The sequence below is a fragment of the Thalia democratica genome, chromosome 7 (genome assembly GCF_965202585.1).
Source record: "Thalia democratica chromosome 7, ktThaDemo2.hap1.1, whole genome shotgun sequence".
NCBI classification, from domain to species: domain Eukaryota; kingdom Metazoa; phylum Chordata; class Thaliacea; order Salpida; family Salpidae; genus Thalia; species Thalia democratica.
Genome location: NC_139171.1, coordinates 43,519,192 through 43,544,866, shown reverse-complemented (window position 1 = coordinate 43,544,866; position 25,675 = coordinate 43,519,192). Strand labels below are relative to the sequence as shown.

The following is a 25,675-nucleotide window of genomic DNA, read 5'->3' as shown; positions in this document are numbered from 1 at the left end:
AATAGTTTATAATGTTTACAATATATATTAGTAAAACACACTATAGTATTACTTTATTAAACTTTATTATACAAATAAAAACAAATTCATTAAATATAGTATAATAACTTTTTTATTATTAATTTGTTTTATTGTATGATTATTGACATCTTTAACTATAAATACTGCTTATATTTTATAGATTATTATTACACAACATAAGCTCTAACATATTAACACTTCTCCTTTAAGTATTTTTTATTTTGTAAACTTTGCACAGTAGTTTTTTAATACAGTTAATAAACTTAAAAACTATATAATTTTGTTGTTGTTATTATACTTCATCAACTTTTAAATAATAAAAAATTAGGAAAAGAAAGTAAAAAAAAATAAAGTATTAAATTTGAAAATATACGCCTACATTTAATTTATTTATTTAGGTAAGCCACAAAAAAAGATTTTATATTTCTATTTTGTTTTTAAAGTAATATTAAAAACAAAAATATTGATTTTTAATTGGATCATATAGACAACTTAGATAAAAATAGAAAAATTTTTCGACAACTAAGGAAATAAAAGACTTAGTAAAACATATCATATAACTAAAGATATTTTTTTATATGTTAGACTATAAATTATACGGTAACTTCGTTAAAAACGTTAAAAATTATTCAACTATAAAAACAATAAAGTTAAAGTATACGTTTGACTACATACTTAATTAACACGGTAAGTTGCAACTTTTAGAACTTTACTCATTTTATGAAAGTTATCTATATAATTCGAAAAAACAACAACCTTTTTATTTTATTTTATAAACAGCCCTCATACTTTAAGAGTCAACATAGAATTAAACAATAAAAAAATTAGAAAAAATAAATATAACATTTAAATAAACGAAGCTTCTTAAAAGCAAAGACTAGACGTCTTTCAAAGATTCTCTAACATAAAGGTGCTTTTGGTAACCTAGAAAAAAAAACACCATATACTTGTTGTTTAGATGATGAATACCAACAATGTTCACGGTTTTTGGTAATGCAGACTTAAAACTAAAGGATAAACCCAACAAACTCTATTTATGGTGAGTTCGTTACTTATAAAACAATCTTGGACCTGAATAAGTAATTAAGTTACAATTGAGCTTGAAAACTGATAAGACCTATCGTGAACCATTAAGAAGAGCTAATCGTGAATCATTAAAAAATAAAAATCAATTTTAAGTTGTTTTAAAATGCGCAGAAGTAGATTAATTGCCTGATATTGTAAGCGTAAATGCAAAAAAAAAAGACAAAACTATTATGCCAATCAAATACTAGCGTATTAAGTTACCAACGATATTGTAAACATATAGCTAAATTAAGCTCGAAACAATATTGTAATGTAAATTTAAATATGTTTTTTACAGTAAACCTTAAATAAAAGTATTTTTGGATAGCGTAAGCGTCATACAAGTCTTAACATAACTTAAGTAGTTGTATTACCTATTTTTTACAAAAACCAACATTTTTTTTGTGTTTTTCATGCAGGGTCTCATTGTTTTGTTTAAAATTTTCATCATCATTAAAGATTTTCTCGTTATTTTTATCAAGATTCTTAAAATTCTTGTCATTAAAATACTGTATTGAACTTTTTGATAAACCTCGTTCTTTAATTTTTCGGTGATGGTCGTTTTCCAAACCTAAAATTTTAAGATTTGAGGAAACAAACTTTGTACTGTATTTAAATATTACTCAAGACTTGAGTTTTTTTTTTATAAAGGGTGGCCACTGTTTTTTCAATTTATTTTAGGTTTTTTTAGATACAAAAGTTTTCTTGAATCTTTTAGCTGAAAGTTAAATTTAAGGCAAAATTGTATCAAGAAGTATACAGTCACTGAAACGAAATTGTAATACTATTTTATATGTGTTTTACAGCAATAAACAATAAATAATTTTTTACTGTTACTTATTATCTAATCTAAATTTCACAATTACTATATAATGACTATTCAATATTCTACATTTTTTTTAAGTATCAAATTACATTTATCAAGTTTTTTTTTGCCTAGATTTTCAATTTTCAGAACATTCTAGGTAATTCAAAATTTCCAGGTAAATGACCTACCTGATTATAGTTTTAAATAAGTAAAGTCTATATGCAGAGACTAATAAAATGAATTTATTCATAAAAAAAACTATGAAATAAACTATTCAAGCCAGTGTAAAACGAAAATATTAAAGACATTAACTTCTAGGTATACAAAAAGTTGCCAATCAATAGTCAAAAAAACACTTTAAACTTCTTATAAATTTTTTTTTTAATTATTTTATACTAAGAAATCGGTGAAATAATTAGTTCTTAGTAGATGGAAACCTCTGCATGGTTGCCACTGATCAAGCTGAGGAAAATTTCCTGACTTTTTACCAAAATTTTCCTGACTTTTCTAAATCAAACTCTTAAATTAAACTTATTTTAAAATACATAATCTAACACTTAAAACTATATAAAACTTTCAGTCTAATTTTATGACAGGTTAAAAACAACAGTTTTTTGCTGAATTCTATCATCAAAATTCCAGTACATCTATTGAACCATCTGTGTATGAATGATGTTTGTAATAAACAGCTCTATCAGCAAAATTGTATTATTACCTAATAAACACAGCTTGTGTGAAAAAACACACAATTTTTTAGCAGCTCCTAGCATAAATGTATCTAGATAAACAAACGACATTTAAGGAAATTTTACAAATAAAACCTTAAATTAATAACGGACTTTCACAACTTAAATTTTAAAACAATAATGAACTTGTACAGTTAAGGCCATAGGGGGGGGGGTCCGACTTTGTTTTTTACAAAAAATAACTTTGGATTTTATATGAAAGCTTTAAATACAAACTACAAGCCTGTTTTTATAGAATTCAAAAATATAATTTAACTTTTGAGATATTCTATTTTTTGTAAAAAGTTTCCGATACAAACGTATGGACCGCAAATTTTTCAGGGTCAATTTTCTCGGAAATTTAAAAATTCACTAAAAACCTATCTCCTCCTTTATTTTTTGACCTAGAGACTTCAAATTTTCAGGAAATGTTCCTTTTAATATTTTGAAGAATCTGAATGTTGGAATTTTTGAAATTTTGAAAAATAAAAATTTTATCCACAAAAAACTAAAAAAAATGGTAGTTTTTTGACAATAATTTTTTTTTACTTAAAATTAAAAAAAATTCCTACAATAGATCTCTTTAAAGTTTAATGATACACATTCTGTAAAAATTTGAGAAAGATTACTCAAAAAATGAAGGAGGAGATAGATTTTTAGTGAAATAGTCTTTTTTCGCATTTTTAGTTTTCGCCTTCCATAAGGAACCTATTAAACGCCCTTTCTTTGATCGCTTATATCTCGAAAGTTACTTTGAGTTTTTTTAAGCGGTTAAAAGTGTCTGATAGCTCAGATTAAATTCTACAAAATAAGATCAAGTTGTAAAAAACAAAGTGGACCCCCCTATGGCCTTAAAACATTAAAAAATTAAAGAACTTAATCAAATACTGTTCTTTTAAATGTATGTACTAAAATTTATTTTCTCCGTTTTTTTTTATTAGCACTTCAACCTATTCATCTAATAAAGATATGGTTTCCTTCATCTGAACTGCATTCCGCTTCATTTTCTTGGCAGTTAAAATCATTTGCCTCATTTTATTTATATCGCTCTTATCTGCTTCCCCTACATTTGTTGAAGAGAATCTCTTCTTCAAATCAAGCCACAACTTGTTGGCTTCATTTCTTTCTTTTTTGGCACTCATTTATTTTTAATTTCATTTATAAAATATTTCCTCTTATCATTTAGTAAAAAATTTGTAACAAAAAAATATACTCTTATTTACTTTAAAAACTTAAGTAACTCTACAAAAAATACAAATAACAAGTAAACTTAATCTTGGCATATACCTCTCTTATAACTTATTTTATGAATTTAAACAACTTTGAAAAAATTATAAAGAGGTAAAGTATACACATTAACTTGTTACATAAAATACTAAACTAACTGCTTAGTTATAAAGAACTCAATTATTTAATTAAACAAAAAACACTTTGATTCAAAAATTATGCTAGATAAACTTTTGTGTATATATCACAGTTTCACTATGGAAGTGTCCTTGCTTCAATACTAAAAAGCCTACAAAATCTGCTTGTTCAAGTAGGGTACTTGTTCAATATGTTAATAGAAAATTTTTGCAGTTTTGTAAAGAATATTTTACTAATTTATATTAGATGAAGGCATTGGAAATAAAATTAAATATTTTGTATATTTATAGGAAATTTGGGAATTTTTTAATTAATTTTTACCATTTGAAGGCATTGGAAAACAAGGAATTTTGTAAATTTAAACTGACAAAATCTGACTTTTTTTAAATTTTATTAAGTTTACTGACTTTTCCTGACAATTTTTTAAAACCATCCATTTTTTCCTGACTTTTGTCATTTTTTAAAATTTTTCCTGACTTTTCCTGATTTCCTGACTTTTCCTGACCGAGTGGCAACCCTGAATATGATATGATTGTTTCTAATGAGACTGCTCCTAAATTTTTAACATTTTACAATACTTACTAAAAAAACTAAATACTCATAACATAAATGTGCATTACTTAAACCAAAATAATGAATTTATTCACATTAAAAGTTTTTAGAAGGCTTTGTTTATAGCAAAATCAGTAGACTTTTTTAAGTTGCGGGCCAGTTTTCAAAATTAACAAGAATGACTGTATCTAAATGTTTTTTTTTTTAACTTTAATGTTGTAAAAAAGTGTTGGACCATCAATTAGCCTTATAACTACTTGTTTTGATTATTATTTCAGACTTTTCAATGATTAAAGAATAATAAAAAATATTTTATCATCTACAATTAAAATAATTTTAATGTGATTTACTGATCACTTTTATTTTTGACTAATAATAATATTCGTTTCGTCACGGTTAGATTAATCTAACTTCATACGTGATAGTAAATAATTTTTAGAGATGCTACTAGATGTCCAATGTTGTGAACCAACACAACTACTGCTTTTTGACTACTACTACAGCTAAGTCCATCAAATTTGTTTGGAAAATTTGAAACTATTAGAAACCAATAAATCTCAGTAAAAAAAAAAGTTACTTGTCTTAAGTCTTAATACTTTGTAGCTTTATAAAATGCTTAAATGCGTGAAATGGCAGTTTTTTAGTATTTAATATATCAACTATATAAAGCAATATCTTGAAAATAGTAGTTAAAAAATTGAAGAAAAACTACTTTTTTGTAATTCATTGTTGGTATAAGGATCTGAATAAACTGGTTGCTTTTTCTTTTCTTTTCTTTTACGTACATTATTAATTGGACTTAAACTTCTTTGATATGTAGTTTCCCTATTATCCACCTTCATTTCTTTATTCCCACTATGCTTAAAAAGATTTAAAGCAGCTTCTTTATCTAAATAATTTTTACAATGACAAAAGCATAAAGTAATAGAAAAAATGTGTTTGTCCTTTACTATTTATCTAGTTAACATTTTTGTACAAAAAAAAAACTTTTGTTTTAACTTCAACAAGCACATACCATACAAAGTGACCGAAAAAAGTTCTTTGTGTGTCCTAACTAATTCGCTAAACAATGGTTTTTTTGTTGTGAAAGGAATTTTTCGAACTCTGGGGTCTTTTTTTTTGAAAATTGGGTTCTTACCTCCAGTAAATATTTCCTATATATATTTTTTGTAATAAATCATTATAATTTATATATTTAAACAATACAACTTTCCATATGAAAAACATACTTTTTTATAAGGGGGAATTTTAATAAAAATAAGCGTGCACTTGTCAAGATAGGTTTCTTTCCAGCTACTTAAAAGTTCATAAATATCGGCAGCTTGTTTTGCTTCATTATGTCTTCTTAAATTTGCTCCAGCAGATCTAAAATATTAAACTTAAAAATAACTTTTTAAAATAAAAAACTAAAAGTTTTGAACAATAAAAATCTAAAAGTTTATTCCTTTTTTGATTGTAAACATATTCTACTTGTGAAAAAAAAGCTAAAAGCAAGCTAAAACTTTTTAAAAATATTGTAGAAATTAATGACTTAGGTTTTTTAACTAAGAACAGGATTATTTGATCATTTAGTATATTGAAAAAAAACTTAACTATATAAATACATGTTTTTATTAAATACCAGTGGTCTATGGTAAAACACTGGTAATACTAACTGTATATATTACGAATTATTTGTTGAATTAATTATTTGTTGAATTATTGTATTTGTTACGAATTAATATTTTGTTTTTAAAAAACCAAATAATGTAAACAAGGTTTGAAGGTAGTTGTATGATTATTCTATTGTAATTTAATATTTTTTTGTCCTTTGATAGAATTGGGAAAGCCTAACTGTTTTATTCTCTTCTTACAAATTCGAACCATTACCTCTATAAGGCTGCAGACACCTAGATTTTAACAAAGTAAACTAAATTATGAATTAATAGTATAAACTTTCTTTAAGGCATTGGGTAAGCGAAGTTTTTTACAAGTTGATCTTATTTTATAGAGATTTTACTAATCTTCAAGTTGCTTTTTACAGTTTTAAAATATACAAATTACTTTTTTAGATATGACAGGTCAAAGTCAGGCCGCATAATAGATTACCTATGGGAAGGGAAAAATAAAACAGCAAAAAAAGACAATTTTATTTAAAATCTATCTCTTTCTTCATTTTTCAAGCAATCTCCTTCAAACTTTCAGTTTAATCTTTATACAATAACAAAAAAACATTACTTTGGACTTAAAAATTTTTTTGGTAAAATTAAAGACTTTTTTTAAACTTTTGTCGTAAAATTTTAATTTTTTATATTATTAAAATTCATAAGTAACGTTTTTTTCTTATAATATAAGGAACATTTCCTTAAAATTTGAAGAAGATTGCTTGAAAAATGAAGGAGAAGATAGGTTTTTAGTGATTTTTTAAACTACTGAGAAAATTGACCGAAAAAATTTTCGTTCCATACGTTTGTATAGGAAACTTTAAAAAAAAAATAAAATATCTCAAAAGTTAAATGACATTTTTAAATTCTATAAAAACTGGCTTGTAGTTTTTATTTAAAGCTTTTATATAAATTCCAAAGTTAATTTTTATAAAAGAAGTGTCTATTTCTAGTTTAAAGTTAAGGTAAAAAACTGTGTTGAACATTATAAAAACAGTGAAAAGATACTGTAAAGCTACTTCAAATGTGTTTTGTAAAAAAAAATTTTTTTGATGATGACAAAAAAATGTCATCTATATGGTATATTTTTTGTGTCAAATCAAAATTTTTCTATTTCAACATGTAAGAATTGATTAAAATCCCAGGTTTTTTAGCCTAAATTTTCAAAATACAGGTTTTTCCAGGTTTTTAAGTTTTTTGGTAACCCTGTAGTTAGCTCATTTACTTTGCTTTGTTTTGTTTTCCTCCTTTTGCATTGTCGTTACAACTTTGTGCAGTTCCCCGTTTTGCTCTGACAACATAATGATGAAAAGCTTTGTGAACGACAACATTATCACCTTCAAAAACAGCAGCAGCAAAATTGTCTCCATTAAATAAAATCACTGTCCATACTTGACGAAATGCTGATGTAAGTAAATCTCGACTGATCGAAACAACTTCATGTTGGGTCTGATTGTTCTGTAAAAACTCAATTTGAAACTAAAAAGTCGTTTAAAATACTTACTGAATAAAACTTAATAACATTTAATGTATTTATACAACTTGTTTAATGTTTAGTATTATACACTGTATATAATTCTAAATACACTGTACACATTTATTACATACATTACAAATTTATTACATATATTCTAAATACACTGTATACACTGTATACATTTCTAAATAACTTAACAAGTTATGGTTATACGCACTACTACTTTTATCGACTTATTTATTATGATTATTTACTCTATTTATTTTTGATTTTTTAACTTCAACCAACAATAAGCTCGATTACGATTTTTATTACTATTTTTATTTTGATTTTACATTTTAAAGTATTATAAAACATTAAATCAAACACATCAAAGTTTAACAATTTAATTTCATTTAGTCCTTTGTCTTTGATTTTATTTCATATATTTTCATTTTTTATTTTATTTCATTTAGTTTTTGCGAGTTTAAACTAGAGATACTAATAAGATTTAATATTTGAAAAACTTTTCAAAGACAGACTTTTAAAATAAAGTTTACCTTATATAAAACTTGATTTATAGTTACGTAATAATATCCTTTTTTAAACTTTTATATGCAAGAAAATTTTGAATTAATCAGTTCTAATTGCCTACTGAAGAAGAATTTGAAAGTATTTTAGGCAATATAACGAATACTAATAAATTTGTAGATTTTTTTGTTAAATAAAAAAAACTTTTTTATTTAAAACGATTGATAAAGACAAAAAAATCACGAAGAACATCACACAACCAAGGGAAGATTTGAGACACATTACTAAAATATTCTTACACTGTATATAAAAATGTCTAATAAGCTTGGAGAATTTCAAATTATTTCAAATAAATTTTGATTTATAAAACAGCAAATTTTACCTTAATTAATTTTTTTAAATACATTTTTGCAGCAAAAATATTAATAATTTTTAAATCTTTTCAAAGAATAACTTTACTAACCTAATAAACTTTTAAATCTTTCACACTTTATAATTTAAGCTTATTTCTTTAACTGTTTTACTAACCAAAAAAAATTTAAATTCATTTAACATTTACCACTTGAGAATAAAACTATTACAGTTTTGAAAACGCTTGCGTAATAAAACAAAAAGTAAACTGAGTTACCTCTACATCAGGATTTCCAAAACTTTTTTTCAAACGGCCCCTTTAAAGAAATTAAAAGCTATGGCCCCCTCCAACAAGACTACACAAAAAACTACATTTAAAAACACTTAATCCTTTTTTTGCTCTGCATCTGCAACTCGAGAATATGTAGTGTAAGGATCAAAATTACTTATAAAACACCTAACACCTTTTGTTTCTTATCTTCGTCAGCAACTTGCGTATTTAAGTTAGGTCGCTCTTCCTCAATCAATATTGATTCCGGGCTGTAAAGTTCGCTTTTCTTAAATCGTTTGAAAATTTTAAAATTTTGAACAATGTATTAAAATGATGTAAGAAAAGCGAACTTTACTGCCTGGAATCAATATTAATTGAGGAAGAGCGACCTAACTTAAATACGCATGTAGCATTAAATGGTAAAACAAAATTATTAACAATCTATTAATAAACATACCTTTAGTTTTAATTTAATCATACGTCGTAATTTAAAGTTATTTTTTAAGTTACTCACTTCTCAAACATTTTTTCAAAATTCATTTAAAATTTATCAGTTGACAAAGAAATCTTGTATGATTTTGAAAAGCTTTGTGTAATAAAATATAAAAACAAAATGAATAACTTATTCATATTAAGTTGCAAATGGTATATAAATACGTTAAATATGTTTTTTCATTAAAAAAATTTTTGATGATGACAAAATTTTTTATTTATATGATAGGTTTTTTAAGTCAATTTGAAATTTCACTACTGAAAATGTGAAAATTGTTAAAATTTCAGGTTTTTTTCAAAGTTTTTCAAATCCCAGGTTTTTCCAGGATTTTATGCCTAAATTGTCAAATTCCAGGTAAAAAGGCAACCCTGCAAAAAGCTGGCTGAACTACTTTAAAGCATAGTTTAGTGGTAAAAAAAAACTATTTTTAATTATACAATATTTTAACCTGACTAACATTTTTGTTGTAGATCAACTTTTTGTAAAAACAAAAGCATTCTCCTTTTTTGTTAAAAAAATACAATTTAGGAAGTCTATTTCTAAACTGTTTATTAGATTTATTTATGTTTTCTTTTAAATTTGAGCTGCTTGATCTAATGGAATTTGAAATGGCTATACTTCTTGTATCTTCATCGCTTTCTGAACCATAGCTGTTTATATTCATTTCTGTGTATTGTTAAAAATCATAACAACAAAAGGTAACAATGTAAACATAAATTTCTAGTTTAGTTACTTTACATTAAAATGTTTAAGAAATCTCTTGATACTTGTACATGTGTAACGAATGTATTTGTATTTTTTACTTACTTTTAATATATTAAACTTCTTTATCAAAAGCACATACAAAAAACATTAAATTTAATTACAAACATTTATGCATTAATAACATTAGTTTCCTTAACAGACTACGACTTAAGATGTTTTTATATAAAACTAGATATAAAAATTACAAAAAACACCTTAGTCTAACTAAACTAGTTTGAGCAATAAATACAACTAAATATTCTCTATACACAGTGTCAAATCATACAACTAAAACAACAATTAAAAGTCTATATTAGGTGCAAGCAACGTATGGCAAGTGGGGTGAAAATGACAGGCCTAACAATGTTCACAAAACTTAAGTAAAATTTGACAGGTTAAATGTTAAACTACTTCCTGCAAGAATAAAAATCTGGCTTGCTAAGTTAAATTATAAAACTTTAACTAGATATTCTAAGGTTAAAAATAAAGAGCAAAAACAATAACTTAGGTACAAATTATGGGAGATTCAAAATTTACACTAGATGTAGCAGTAAAAAAAAAGTCATATAGAATTAGTTTTTTGTCAAAACCATTTGGATAATAGAGTGACTTCCATGAATTAATAAAAACAAGATTTATATATAATTCGCAAATCGGTCCAGGACACAGTCAATTGTTTTTACTAGTGATTTTTTCCCCTGCATCAGTAGTTACAAAAAACAAATAAACGATGGTTTAAAAATCTACAAATTTATTTCAATATTTTCTTCAAATTAATTTCGGACAACAGTCCTTCTTCAGTGTACTTTAAACTAGCAGAACTAAAACACATTCATGCAACAAAGTAAATAAAAGTTGAAAAATATATTATGTAGTAGTTTAAAACTATGTATAAAACCAAATTTTTAAAAGCTAGACGATTTTTTACATTGTAATGATATTTTTGTATGTAAAAGTAAATCTAAATGAATATAAAAACAAACACTTTACCGATATAAACTTTAAACCACGAATAATAAAAACAGAAATATTCTAGCCCATTAACAACTAAATTTTCTATATCTGGCTCAGTGATTAAAAAAACTTATACACAATAACAGTTTCAAGCAAAAATCATTGTTCAAAGTTCCAAATTGATCAGATTTGATATTCTAACTACAATTTAAATTTCATCTGACAATCCTACTTTAAATTATTCAAACTTAAATTTTATGAGAAACTTAGAGCTTTGCATAAACTCAAAAGTTTGTCTTTCAATCATTACATAAAAAACTGTAAAGAAAACTTTTAATTTATAGAAAAACCAAGAATTGGAAACCATATTCAAGAAAAAAATCCTATAAAGTACAATAATAATAATAATAAAAGGCCCGCCATCAGCCAGGATCGGCTACGCGTAGTTGTGCATAGAAAATAAAAATAAATTATAATAATAAATTAAAAAGCACAGTAATGCATTAAATAAAACAAACAAATAATAAATCAAAATTCAGAAAAAAAAATTCTAGTTTTGATTTCTTCATCTTCTTCGATTTCTTAAAGTTTTTCTTAAAAGTTCTTTTTCTTCCTTTCTTTCAGTCTTTGTGTGCAGTAGGTCATTTTGGCGCAGTCATTTGCAAGCAACTCTAATTAATCACTTCTTATATTCAAGCTTTTTAGGTCGCGCTTACATACGTCCTTAAAACGTAATTTTGGACGACCTCGGTTGCGTTTACCAACAACCAACTTGCCATATAACAGATACTTTGGGATTCGCTCAGCACGCATCCTCAAAAAATGACCTAGTCAACGAAGCCTGCGCTGACTGAGGGTAAAGTACATAGTGGTAAGACTAATACGTCTCAAAACTTTCCTTTGGTGATCTTTTGTTGCCATGAAATTCTAAAAATGCGACGAAGGCATCGTAGGTGAAATTTATTAAATCTTTTCTTCTGCATGTTAGACAACGTCCATGTTTCACTACCGTGTGACAGATTACTGCGTACACAGGAACGATAAACATAACCTTTTTGCGAAAGCTTAATTTTTGGTTATCCCTTTGCGTCAAACGAGCGAAAGTACCTGAGGCCTTACCAATGCAACTATTTATTTCTGTGTCCAATGATGCGTTTGACGCAACGTTTGAGCCAAGGTATACAACGTTTTTTACATTTTCGATACCCTTGCCATTGATTTTGACAAATGGTAAAATATATGTTCCTTAACTTAGAACTTTAGTCTTCTAAAGACTTATAGTAAAGCCGAATTCCCAAGCATACCGATGAAAACTGACTCAGTAGTGTCTGCAAGTCTTAGGTAGAGTGAGCCACGAATGCAGCATCATCAGCAAAGAGAAGATCACGTATTGTGACTGCCTTCAGAATTTGCGTTGCTCTTAGATTTGCAAGATTTAAAAGTCGTCCATCAGTTCTTGTATGGAGCTTAATACCAGTTGTTGATGAACTAAAAGCATGAATTAATAGCATTAAAAAGAAGATTCGAAAGAGAGTTGGAGCAAGTACGCAGCCTTGCTTTACCCCACTTTTGGTTTCAAATGAATCAGAAACACTACTATCCTATTGGATGGTTGCCCTTTTTTTGATTGTGTGAAAAGATTTTACAACATTAAATAAGTATGAAGGACATCCAATTTTCAGCAAATAGTCCTTCTCTATTCAAAAAGTCAAAGGCTTTAGTAATAGGGTTATAAAATCTTTTAGAGAAATTTATTCCAAATTTTTAAAAGTACACGTTTTTGGGTCTGTTTTTAGTTTATAGCTAAGTTTAAGGATAAAAATGTGCTAAGTAGTATAACAACATTAAAAAGATAATTTTAAAGCTACTTTGTATTTGTTTTTTTAATAAAATATGTTTTTGATGATGACAAAAATGTTATATTTATATGGTAAACTTTTCGTAGCAAATTAAAATTTTACTACTTAAAATCTAAAATTTGTTTAAAATTCCAGGTTTTTCCAGATTCTTAAGTGATGTTTGTTCAAAATTCCAGGTTATTTCAAAATTTCTTAAATTCCAGGTTTGGTTTAAATAAATTGTCAAATTTTTATTTTTCCTAGATTTTTTGGCAACCCTGTAGTAAGTTTAATAAAAGCGATGTATAAAGGTATGTTCTGTTCATTACATTTGTCTTGTAACTGGCGTACAGAGAACACCATGTCAGTGGATCATTTAGACCAGCGGTTCTTAACCTATTTAATTTTTTACCCCTCATTGGAAGGTAATTACCAAATTATCCCAATATAAAAAAAGTTTTTAATTTTGAAGATTAAAAACTATATTTTTTGAACTTTAAGCTTATTATTTTAAACATGGTAAAATTAAAAGAGTTTATTTATTTTAATAAGAATTACAATTGAAACTAACTTATAAACTAAAAAGACATTTAATAAACATTAATTTATATAACTTTTATTACAGAAAATTTACCCCAGCTTAAGAATCACTGGTTTAGACCTAAATCCACATTGAGACTCAGGGTTTACTCTTTCAGCCAGGTCCTGGAGTCGAAGAAGAATTACTGTTGCAAAAGCTTTACCAGCAATCGCAAAAGAGAAATTCCTTTGTAACTATTGCAGTCCGGTCTTGAACTTTTGTTTTTATATAAGTTATGATCTAAGCATCACGCATGTGTCACCTTACCTTCCCTTTAACACTTGACTAAAATTATATGTAGATAAGGTAATAAGCACGACTTACAATTTCAGAGCAAGTAAGCTGGTAATCGTCACTGCCTGGTGCTTTCCAAAGAGCCATCGTACCAATGGCTTTACTGATTTCTTCAGTAGTTGGTTCGCAATCAAGGTCATCCATAATTGGTAGACTATCCATGCTGTTAAGTGCATCATCAATAATAACATTATGTGTAGAATACAAAGGAAAAGTGTTGAACCCATCTACCCAACTGTTCATTCCTATTGTGTAAGATTTCTCCAGTTTTGATAGCAAAGGTGATGTTAATTTTTTGTTGGTCCAACTGCTTTTCTTATTCCTTTAAAGACTGCTTTAATTTCTCCTATACCAACAGCATCTTGAATACCAGCACTAGCTTTTAACCAAAACTCAGTAGCGCATTTCCTAGCTGTTTTTCGTAAGTTTTCCTGGCTTTACGAGGTCTCTTTTGACTTGTGCATTTTGGGTCATATTGATAGTCATCATGAGCCTGTCGCTTTATCTTTAATAGAGGAAGTAACACATTGATGTTTTCTTCAAATCAGTCTTTGTTTGTATGCTTGTTCTTTCCAAAAGATTTCAAATCATTCCGGTATACACTTTTTGGATTCTAGACCAAGACTCAGAAGCAGGTGTGTCCAACGAAGAGACGGATAGCATTAGAGCTGAGAATCTTTTAATGTTTTTCTCATCATGCATTTCTTTAATATTATTCAAAATTTACGAGCTAAATCATTTGATTTGTGCGTAAACTTTTTTGTAACATGTTTTATATAGCAGACCAAAGAATGATTGCTGTTTCAATCTGCGCTTTGATACGATAAAGATAGAAAATACCGATGGCGCCTTACTAGGATAAAGTCTAGTTCAGGGGTCGGCAAACTGCGGCCTGCGGGCCAACTGCGCGAATTTTTTTTTACTTAAATTTAATACGGTCCGCGAAAGAAAAAGCTATGGCCCCCGAGCATGTAAATTTGGCCCACTAGACAAAATTATATTATAAATTGACTTTTTCGGAAAAGAAACAGTATTTTAATTAGTTTTGTTTTTAAGTTCCTGGATATCATTTAAAAACCATTTACTATCTTCACTGCTTAAGTGAAATATGTGAAAAAAGAAAGATAGTAGTTCTAGCAGTTTTTCTTTAAAGTTAAGAACTTGTTTTTTTTTTTCAAACAACAACACCTTGGAGTGTATACAAAAGTTACGTACTTGGATTGGATTGTTTCTTAGATTCAGTAAGTTGACAATGTAAGTTTTATTTAGTATAAAGATTTTTATGTTGTCAAACATTACAGTGATTTACTTACGTGTCAATTTTTTATAATTTAGGTCTTTGGTTTGACATGTGATTATAAAAATGTTTCTTTTATAATTGTTTTATCATTATATTGAAATTTGCAAAGAAGCAATTAAAGGAAATCAAAAACTACTTACTAAAACTAAAATATTATTTTAAATTGTAATTTATTTTGTTTAAATGGCAAAGTTTTTCAATCTTGGCGTTTTTACATTTTTTAATCTTTTGAAAACACTGTCTGGTTTGATGTAACTGATTGTAACTCTTTTGTTTCCAAATGTTGCAACCAAGAAAACTTATAATATATCATTTAAGTTTTTAAGGGTTTTGAAAAAAAAACTTGCGCTGTTTTAAATGAAAAAAAAAAATGTTTTGTTTATATTTTAGTTAACTTGATAAAATAACTGAAACTATAAATATGTGCTGTGCAATGTATTGAACAGGGTAGCCACTCGTTTTTTCAAATTTTTTTCCAGGTTTTCCAAATTTCTTCCAGGTTTTTAAAATTACACATTTTTGGGTCTATTTTTAGTTTAAAGTTAATTTCTATTTAATAAACTGTGTTAAATAGTATAAAAATATTGAAAAGATACCGTAAAGTTATTTTAAATGTGTTTTTTTAAAGTTATTTGATGATAACAAAAAATCTTAATTATATGATAGATTTTTTGCGTCAAATCAAAATTTTACTACTGAAAATGTTAAAATTATTAAAAATTCCAGGTTTTTGAGGTTATTTTAGCCTAAATTATCAAATTCCACGTTTTTCCAGGTAAAGTCGCAACCCTGATTGAATTTATAAAGATTATTTTCAATTACTTAAAAGAAAACAGTAACTGAATAAATAGAAGTTGATTATATAAAAATTGTACAAAGTGATCTAAATCTGTTTTTTCAGCTTAGTTTTTTACAGATGTCAATAAGAGAGTTGCTTTTAAATGACTACGTGAAATGGGTATGAACAAAATGAAAAAAAGACTAGAAGAAAATAAAAAACAACTCTTTATGAAACCGAACTAAAAGAGGTAATGGATATAAAATTTTATCAATCGTTTATTGCATCACTGTGTTTGTAGTTTATCTTTTATTGTTGTGTATCGTGCAAACTTTTTTCGAACACAAAACGTCTGATAGAATGCTTATTTCATTCTTAAATAGTTGGGTGGTAATGAAAAGAACAAAATTGTTATTTTATTAAAATAAATTTATAAATATTGATGGAAATAATAATAGAACATAAGTATTCTATTAAATATTGATTTTAGACTCACTAAAAATAAATTTTAAATAGGCCAGGTCAGACCCCTATAAGTAGCTAAATGTGAGTAAAACCAATAAAAAATAAAAAACTGACTAAAACTAAAACTGCGGCCTCCGGAAAACTTTGAAACTTTATATTTGGCCTAGGTGAACCAATTGCCTACCGACACTTGGTCTAGTTGGTGCCAGTTATTAGAACGGCAGTGTCTCCAAGGTACTTTATGCTGCAATTTAGTTTTTTTTAAATGAGTTGATCACACAGAGATTCTGTTTATGACAAAACTCTAGAAAGTGTTGACAGTTACTTACCATACCAGAAGAATATATAACTATTTTCTCTAATTGAGCCTTGACCAGCAAGGCGCGTTTCTTGAAGAGCTGCAATATCAAATTTAAGACAAAGAAGTTCGTTGTTTGTAATAGCAGTTTTTCTTGCATTACTTATGTTTTCAGGATCCATACCAAGAGACATGGTACAAACGTTCCAGCTCCCCAGTTCGAGAGTGGGTCTCTTTTTCCGTTTATGTTAATCAGGTTAATTATTTACAGCTTACTTTTCACTTAAAGCTATCCCCATTATACCAATGAGGAAGGTAAACTGTGGCGGAACAACACTTTATTGGCTGAAGGCTGCTCAGCTAAAAGCAGGCGTTGGTTATTCAGTGGAATTCAAAAATTTCTCTTACTAACGAATACGACCCCTGGTGCCCATCCTTTCAAACAGTATTGGACTAATCCCTAGTAACTGTCGTGGTCCGAAGCTGGAGTGAACCTCTCCAAGTACAATGCCAGGTCATAAAAATTGAGATTCCAGCTGTTGCCCACGCAACAGGATCTCACTCTCCACAATAAGAAGGGCTCAGCAGAACAACAATGTTTTGATGCTAAAGCATGTCAATGAAGAAAACAGTGAGTACCCTGCAAGTGAATATCCTGCTTTAACAAAGCAAAAAAAAAACGCGAATTATTTCCAAACATAACAGGGGCACCGTCAGTACATACAGAACCAATAACTTGAATGTCTATGTCATGTTTCGCAAAAAAAATTCTTCAAACATTGGAAGATGTCTTTTGCTTTAGTAGTTCTCTTCAAATCTTCACAAAAAAAGAATTCTACCATCATGGTACTATTATGCACATATCTCACTATTGCGATCAGTTGACTGCAATTTTGAACGTTGGTTGTTTCGTCCAACTGGAGAGAGATTTTCAACGCACTAGCTTTGATATCAGCAATAACTTTGTCCAAAATATCCGAACTCTTCTTTTTAGGCATTTATCTTTCATTATTCTTTTAAGCTTCTTTTCCCAGAAGAATTTTTATTATTTGTAAAACACATGGCTTTACCACCTCTTCAGCAATTGTATGGAGCTTCTCGGAGTTAGCTACGTTATAGGCCATATGGTACGAAGCTATTAAAAGTGATTTGTCAGCTGATACAAAACCCAACTTTGGAAACGTTCCTCGTGATTCAAAGCGGATCCTTTTTGGTTTCAATGATTCAACATCATGACCTGAAACATCTGCTCCACCATGTTGGTTGTTAAAGTGTTCTCGCAACTTAGATGGCTTCAAATTTGCGTTTGAAAATTACAAAACACGCATTGCAGTTTTGCAGACCTTCAGTTTTTTTAGTGTAAGTAAAACCAAACTGCACATAACTATCATTCCTCTCTCTTTTTTTTGACATAATTAAAATAGTATTTTAAGAAGTACAAAAACTTAATTACTAAGACATTGGTATATTATAAGATTTATTTTACAAAAACAATGCTTCGGTCTATGACCTCGTCAGTTTGTTCTTTAAGATTTAAAAAAATATGAGAAGTGAGGAAAAAGCACGAAAAGAGTAAATAAAATTAGGTTTTAACTTGAAACAAAAACTTTTTATACACTTTCATATGAATTAGGTACTAATAAATATAAAGTCAACTGTTTTTAACTTATTAAAAAAAACTTTGGTTTTAAAAAGATATAAAAGTTACAAGCTTAAGATTCAGGTTATGGTAGTAATGTTTTTGTTAACCAACAGTTATAATCAAAACAACAACTAAACTAGTATTGAGTTTGAAATGTTTATTAAAATGATGGAATTAGATTATGACGTAATAATCAAAACTTTTATTTTTCTTGTATGATTCAAGTTACTTTTTAGCTTTAAAAATCGATAGTTATATTTTTTTCTAGTAAAATGACTTTAGGCTTACAGTCGCCCAAGTTAGAGAAAAATTTCCTTATTTATAAAGCAAAAATGAAAAGACATCTCGCACCCCCAAGGGGTGCGAGCACCCTTAGTTGGGAAACCCTGTCCTAGAGGGATAACATTACAGTTCTACAGAATTCTCTCTACCCTAGTTTTTAAGACTTAACCTTGTCTGGCTTTTCCTTATATATATATATATATTCATTAAATATTCATAAATTTTCCTTAAATATATATTCATGTATAAAGTATATATCTTAGTGATATAACAAAATGTAATAATTTAGTATAATAACAACATAATGAAAAAATAACAACTCTGTATAGATTGAAATTCATCTAATGTTAGAGGACTTTTTTTCACCATATAAAGACTAAGATTATGGTTATGGTATTTGCTTTTGTAATGTTCAACTTGCTCATCTCTTGTTTTGTAGTCAAATTTACAAATTCCACATTGAAGAGACTTCACACCATTCCCGTTAACTTCTAAAATTTACTATTTTTATTAATCATATTTTAAGTTTTAGATACTTTTGAACAAAAAAAAAATAGTAAACTATTTTACACTCTTGTTTTAGTTTTTTGACTCCCTTTGGAAGAATAAAAACTAGCTAAATTAAAAGCTTAAAAACTAAAAGTATACCAGGTAGTGATCTACCAAATCCAGGATCTGGATCAGCTGAACCCGACTTTTTTGACTTACAGCCTGATCCTAATTTCAAAATTGGATTGGAATTCTGTTCGAGCTGGAAAATAGAACTAGATCTGACAAGATCTAAATTTCAAAAATAGATCTATTTCTAGCTGGATCCTAGCTGAGATTCAGCCAGATCTGGATTTAATTAGTAAAAACAAGCAATAGCCAACTTTTGTTGAAAAATGTCTTTATTTTAAGAAACAATCATAATAGTTTTGTTGCAAAGTTTTCTCTGAACACAAGACTAATTAGTATAAACAAACTAAACGTATCAGTACTTTGTAAATTGTAATTGATGTGTGTTGCAGGTTTACAAAAATAAAATGAGTAATAAAAGACAAAAATATTTAGCATCAATTGAAATTATTTAAACTTAATTACAAAAAATAACCTATAACAAAACAACACATCAATATAATAACAATACCACGACTTGAAAATATAAACAGGGTTGTAAATGTTTTTGGAGATTTTCTCCAGGTTTTCAAAAATTTTTCAAGGTTTTTAAAATTACACAATTTAGGGTCTATTTTCAATTTAAAATGTTTAAGGTTAAAAATTGTGTTAAATAGCATAACAACATTGAAAAGATATCTTAAAGCTTCTTTAAATGTGTTTTTAAATCAAAAAATTTGATGATGACAAAAAAAAATATCTAAATGATAGATTTTTTGTGTCAAATCGAAATTTTATTACTTCACATGCAATTTTTTTTTAATTCCAGGTTTTTAGTGACTTTAGTTAAAAATTCCAGTTTTTTTAGTGATTTTTGTTCAAAAGTCCTTTTATTTTTTTGAAATTTAACAATTTCCAGGTTTTTTATCCTAAATTGTCAAATTCCAGGTTTTTTCAGGATTCCAGGTACTTTGGAAACCCTTTATAAGGTATAAAGAATAAAAAGAAACAGTATAATCTTAATCTTTTTACTTACAAAAAACAGATTTTCTTAAAAAGTTACATATAGCTTCCGATTTAATCAAATATATTATTATAATTCTAAATTATTTTCAGTTTATTTAAATTGTGATCATTTGCACACGTTGGGTTATTTACTAAATCTTCTGCAATAGACGAACGTTTTAAAACATCCAAAATACTAACTGGTATATAACCCTTCTTTTCTAAATAGTAAAGTTTCTTTACACTATTTTTCAATACTACTTGATACTTGATTTCGATTTAATTTAACTTGAATTATTTTTATTTTATTAAGGAAACTTGTTTCATGTAAGCTAAAAGGTCTGGATTGTTTTTTTTTTGTAATACCTTGTATTTTATAATTTGTGTTATTGTCATTATATTAATAGGTACTGGGTAGTGCTATTATAGATCGTTAGTTTGTAAGTTATTTAATTACTTTTAATCGTTGTAAATTTATTTTGTATATGTTACTCTTTGGATCACTTTATGATTAATTTTACATTACAAAAATTATTTAGTGTTAATTTTGTTGTTAAAGAAAATACAAAAAGTTTGATAAAAATAAACTCTATAATAGCAATATATTGACATATATCCATCTAACTTTCATTACATCACTTGAACCATCTGTGTATGATTGATGTATTTGCAATAAACAGCTCTATTAGCAAAATATCTGTATTTTCTAACTTGATACAGTTCTAGTATGTATGCATACCAGGCATGTGGCTTGGTACGTTTCTGCAAATCTACAAAAACGTATGCATCTATGCGAAAAAACTTGCTTTTTCAGCTTGAAAAGACTCTGCTTTCTAAGCTTAAAGTATTCATTTAAACTTAGTTATGCACTCCTGAGAGATAATTTTGATATATATGTACTCTTTAGCATTTTTAGTGTCGTAAAAAAGTTGAACGAATTAAATACATCCAAATTGTAACATTTAGCGCGTTAAAGCTTTGTTTTGTCAAAAAGCTACAATTAAAATTGATGCTAATGGAAGCTGTAGCTTCAAAAATCAAAATCATACAATTTTATGTTACAAAAATTTGCATAACTTGTTGTTACTATTGACTACGTTTAATTTTTTAAAGAAGAACATAAAACCTAAAATTAAATCTTGAGTTATCCAAACTATCTTATGTTTTGCAAAACTAACCTTGGTGTGTGGCAACTCTGTATATTATGGCAAAGCTAGGAAATCTAGCAACAAGGCCGAAAACTTTATTCAACGATTGAAAATAAAAAACTTATAAAATTTAAATGCTGGAGCAGAAGCTAACTTAAACTATTGAATATTAAATACTAAAAAACTCAATTTCATTAGTATTTTAGTAGAAACAAGCCAAAGTTTCTCAACATATTTAAACTTAGCCTGAGATATCTATGTAAGACAAAAATTATTATTTAGACCATTTTAGTAGTAATGTTATAGCTAAAGTATATAAATTTTAAATCATAACAAAGAATGGACTAAAAATATTTCTATTTATATGAAAAAAAAAATTTATTAAACAAAACGTTTTTAATACCAAATTGCTTTAACATGAAACAAATAAATTAATTGTATTTGTTAATTTTCATCAATTTATTTTGTAACCAAACCTAATACATCATCTTCAGAGACTTCTAAACCATCTTCATCTGCTAAAGCAAGCTCAATCTCACCAGATATAATTTCATTAAGACACTTAATATCATTTAAGCTGACTTTTACAGGACACATGTTTTAAAACAGCTAAAACCTGCAATGCAAAGAAAATGTTTATTCAAAAATATTAATAGTTTTAATTTTTATTCAGGGTTCGTGCGCGAATTTTTTTTCATTTAGCCTGACTGAGACCAATTTAGCCTGACATTTTTTCAAAGTAAGGAAAATCCCCTTTAGAAGTAATTTTAGGTATTGGGGGGTCTTGATTAGTACTATTATAGTCTCCGACTTCAATCAGCTTTATCTCAAAAATATTTTGAGCTTTAAAAATCTACAAAAAGCAACTCATAGCTTAGTTATAACTCAATAAAATAAGACTAAATTGTGAAAAAGGTGATTGACCCCTTCCTATGCTCTTAACATAACAAATTCAGTAATAAGTTTTAAAATAAGTGTCATATATAATCTATTACTAGTGTAAAAATTTAATACATATTACTAAATACAATTGTTTAATTCAATTAATCACTAAGTAAAAACATTATAACCAGAAGATTTACATTAAAACGACGTGAAATGTTGTGTTTTATTAAAATTCAAAATGAAACGCTTATAGGAGTATTAAAATTCAAACAAACAGCTAAGTTGTTGAACTAAACTGTAATGTTTAATTTGTATTTGTTTAATAATTTTTCATAATTATGACGTATATAATCTACTCAAAACAAAATAATGAAGACTCTTGAAAATTTTTTAGAGATTCAACAAACAGTTTTAAGCGTTTATTTTTACAAATACTAACTGATTTTGTCTTAATATCGAAATCTTTATTTAGAAATAAATTCACATCTCATATGATCTTAAAAAGATTTCTCAATTTTTTTAATCAAAGATTTTCAATCACTTGAACTGAGAAAAACTGATATTCTCAAATTTTTGAATAAAAAACTGATTTAGCCTGACTCAGCCTGACGCGCACGAACCCTGTTTATTACAAAAGTGAAAATCTTAATAAGTTCCAAGATAAAACTCCTAATTAAAAAAAAAATCCAACAAATTGTTTGATAAACTAAGTTTTCAAAATACAAAAAAAATATATAATTCAGTATATTGATACAACACTACGTTTTAATTATACAAATGTTTCTATGTTCTGCTAGCTATAGTTCTATTCTTAGACACAACAGCTCTTTAGTTAGTTTATTTCAATAGTATTTTAAAACATAAATCAATATACAAGAAATTAATCATTAAACTTTAAGGGTTGTTCCTCACTAAAAAAATCATAAAAAATATAAGACAAATTAAATTTGCATAAACATTAAAAATTATTTAAGATAAAAGCTAGAAAAATGTTTACAATTACTAAAAAAAATATTTCGTTTATTTAGAGCTAGATTTGAGTTTAATTTTGAGATCTTGTGTTTTTCCATGTTGAAGATAATGCAGTCATGTTTAAAATTGAATTTGTTTTTTATTTGTGCTAAAATATCCTAGTTAAAGCTAAAATCTTCATTTCTATCTTTCAAACACCAAACATATTTCGAAACAGTTGTTTTTATTCTGTATTAATTGTTCTTAAAAGAACATTTATGCCGTGTGAACCTACTTATAAACAATTAACCTGATGACCCAACATAATCATATAATTAATTCAGTATATATTAGTGATCTACCGTATCCATAAATTTTGGATGTCAAATTAAAATCCGGCCGAATTTAGATATTTTTAATTAAGTTTTGACTACATCAGGATATTTTGTAAATTGGGATCTTAAAGTTTTGAGTTGTTTTTAATGTAAATAGAATACAAGCTTACATGTAATAGTTATGTATTATTTGATAACTTATAAAGTAAAAAAAAGTTTTATCAACATTTTAAAATATTTAACTAATAGATCCATTTGTATTGTTGGAGTAATTTATTCTAAAAACGAATAAAAAACATATTCGCTAAAAAAAAATCAAACTACATTCAGGATATTATACTTTTTGGTGTGCATGCAGCTAAATTAATGATAAACTTGCTTTTTTTTTTTTGTGCTGTAAAAGAAAATAGACTTAAAAACTGCTTAAAATAGAAAACGAATTCCAAACAATGTTGAAACATTTTAAACTTAAATTAAGATTAAAATCTTACTGTTACAACAAACAAATAAGAACAGTCACTCTGCAAATTTTTAAAAATTTTAAACAAAATGTAACAGAAAATAACGTGAAACTATCATAAACAGAATAATAGTATCAACTATAGATGAGACATTAAATAAAAAAGAAACTAAAATTTTTATAAAAAGTTTTTTTAATTAAGTTAGGATTAAGCGTTTACCATTACAAAAAAAAGAAATATAAATTAACTTAATGAACTGTTTAAAATTAAAAACAAACTACAATGGAAAAAGACTTTTCTACACTCTAATACTATATAAAAATATTCTAACTTTAAAAGCTTTCTAAAGATTATTCTAATATTAAAAATATAAAGGAGAAATTTAAAGCTTTTTAACAGTTTTTAAAAAGCATTTAATTACGCTTTTGCTCGTACAAGTTACCACCTTTGGAAAATAATCTTTCAGAATAAACAGAAGAAATAATAGGTTCAAAACCAAAAGTATTAGACTTTTACTGGCGATTTACTTTGGAGTATACACTATTTTAAAATGCTTTTAGCAACTGCTTTTAAATAAACATATTCAAACGTAAACATTATTTTTAAATAAATAGGGAAAAAAGAAGACTGTAAACATATGCTTTTTAACTTTTTCATTTACAATACCAAATAAAAAATGTTAAAAACGAGTAGAGCTAACAACAGTACAGAAACTTTTACCTAATAATCAAAACTATAATTTTAAAACAAACAAAAACAGACTAGTTAAAAATCTAAGTAAAAAAATCCCAAATATCTAAAACAAAATCAACGCAAGCTCATTTTACACTTGATAAAAACTAACCTGTACTTTTTTAAAAAGTTAAAAAAAAATCAAACTGTCCTGAGTGTGTGGCAACCCTGCATTATATAGAAACTGTTTTATTTTAAGAATTTTTTAATAAAGATGCTTACACATTTAAAAACATAATAATCAATCATCAAAAAAATTCCTAATTTTTTCAAAGAGAAGCTGTTACAAATTTTTTTGTCTTATTTCAAAAGAAAACTAATTTCCAGAAATAACAAAAACTCAACAAAATATTTTTTGATAAACATAAAAGAATGTATCTTTTTTAGACCATTGTAATTAGTATGCTTAATAAGACGTTACAAAGAGAAATCAGATGAATAACTTGAAATTAAGATTAAAACCAGCTCAAACTTTATAAACCTAAATTCAGAAATGAAATTGAAAAACAATTTTGTTTGGAAATCTTTAAATTTTGAAGAAGTTAAAATGGGTTAAAATACTTATCTTTATTTTATAGAAGAAGAAACATTGTAAAAAAAAGATGTAAATTTTGGCTTTAAAATTGTTTTACAGTAATAATTTATCATTCTCTAATGCATAATGAAAAGCATTTAACATAAGCTCAGTTTGACATGGCTTAATTAAGCTCAGAAGCAGCATTCTAGTTTACTAATATAATATGATAAGATACATAGGCCTTTTCTGGAAAGTTCTGAATTTGCTTATTTTTAGTCGCTCAAAAATTAAAAATCAACATTTAAAACTACTGCAATCTGTTGTAAAAATTTGTGAAAAAATACTTATACAATCTGTTTGTTCATGTTTAAATTCAAATTTGAATTTTTATAACTGACATATCTTTTTTATGATACTTGGTAAAAACAAAACCTAAGATAAAAGTCCTGTCCACTATCTCTTTAAATTTATTTAAGTTTTATTTTAATTGTTCTGCTTTTTAAGTCATACATTATTTTTAGTACAATTTTTTTTACAAAATAGATGAATTTTATCATAAATTACTGCATATGTAACTAAATTTGGGTC

General features: G+C 26.6%; 1 protein-coding gene across 2 annotated transcripts in view; it reads right to left on the bottom strand.

Annotated features, from left to right (window-relative positions):
- LOC145840398 (tRNA endonuclease ANKZF1-like) overlaps positions 1-25,675 on the bottom strand; it is a 38,867-nt gene that overhangs the window by 6,958 nt on the left and 6,234 nt on the right. Inside the window, exons 2-9 of one of the 2 annotated variants that reach the window (XM_082947649.1) lie at positions 21,683-21,822; positions 18,777-18,947; positions 9,730-9,947; positions 7,405-7,637; positions 5,766-5,901; positions 5,552-5,690; positions 5,249-5,425; positions 1,482-1,657 (exon numbers count right to left, since the gene is read on the bottom strand). In XM_082947649.1, coding sequence (XP_082803775.1) covers positions 1,482-1,657; positions 5,249-5,425; positions 5,552-5,690; positions 5,766-5,901; positions 7,405-7,637; positions 9,730-9,947; positions 18,777-18,947; positions 21,683-21,803 — 1,371 coding nt within the window. In that variant the 5' untranslated portion in view covers positions 21,804-21,822. The remainder of the gene's footprint in view (positions 1-1,481; positions 1,658-5,248; positions 5,426-5,551; positions 5,691-5,765; positions 5,902-7,404; positions 7,638-9,729; positions 9,948-18,776; positions 18,948-21,682; positions 21,823-25,675) is intronic. The other variant, XM_082947650.1, reaches the window with a different exon arrangement.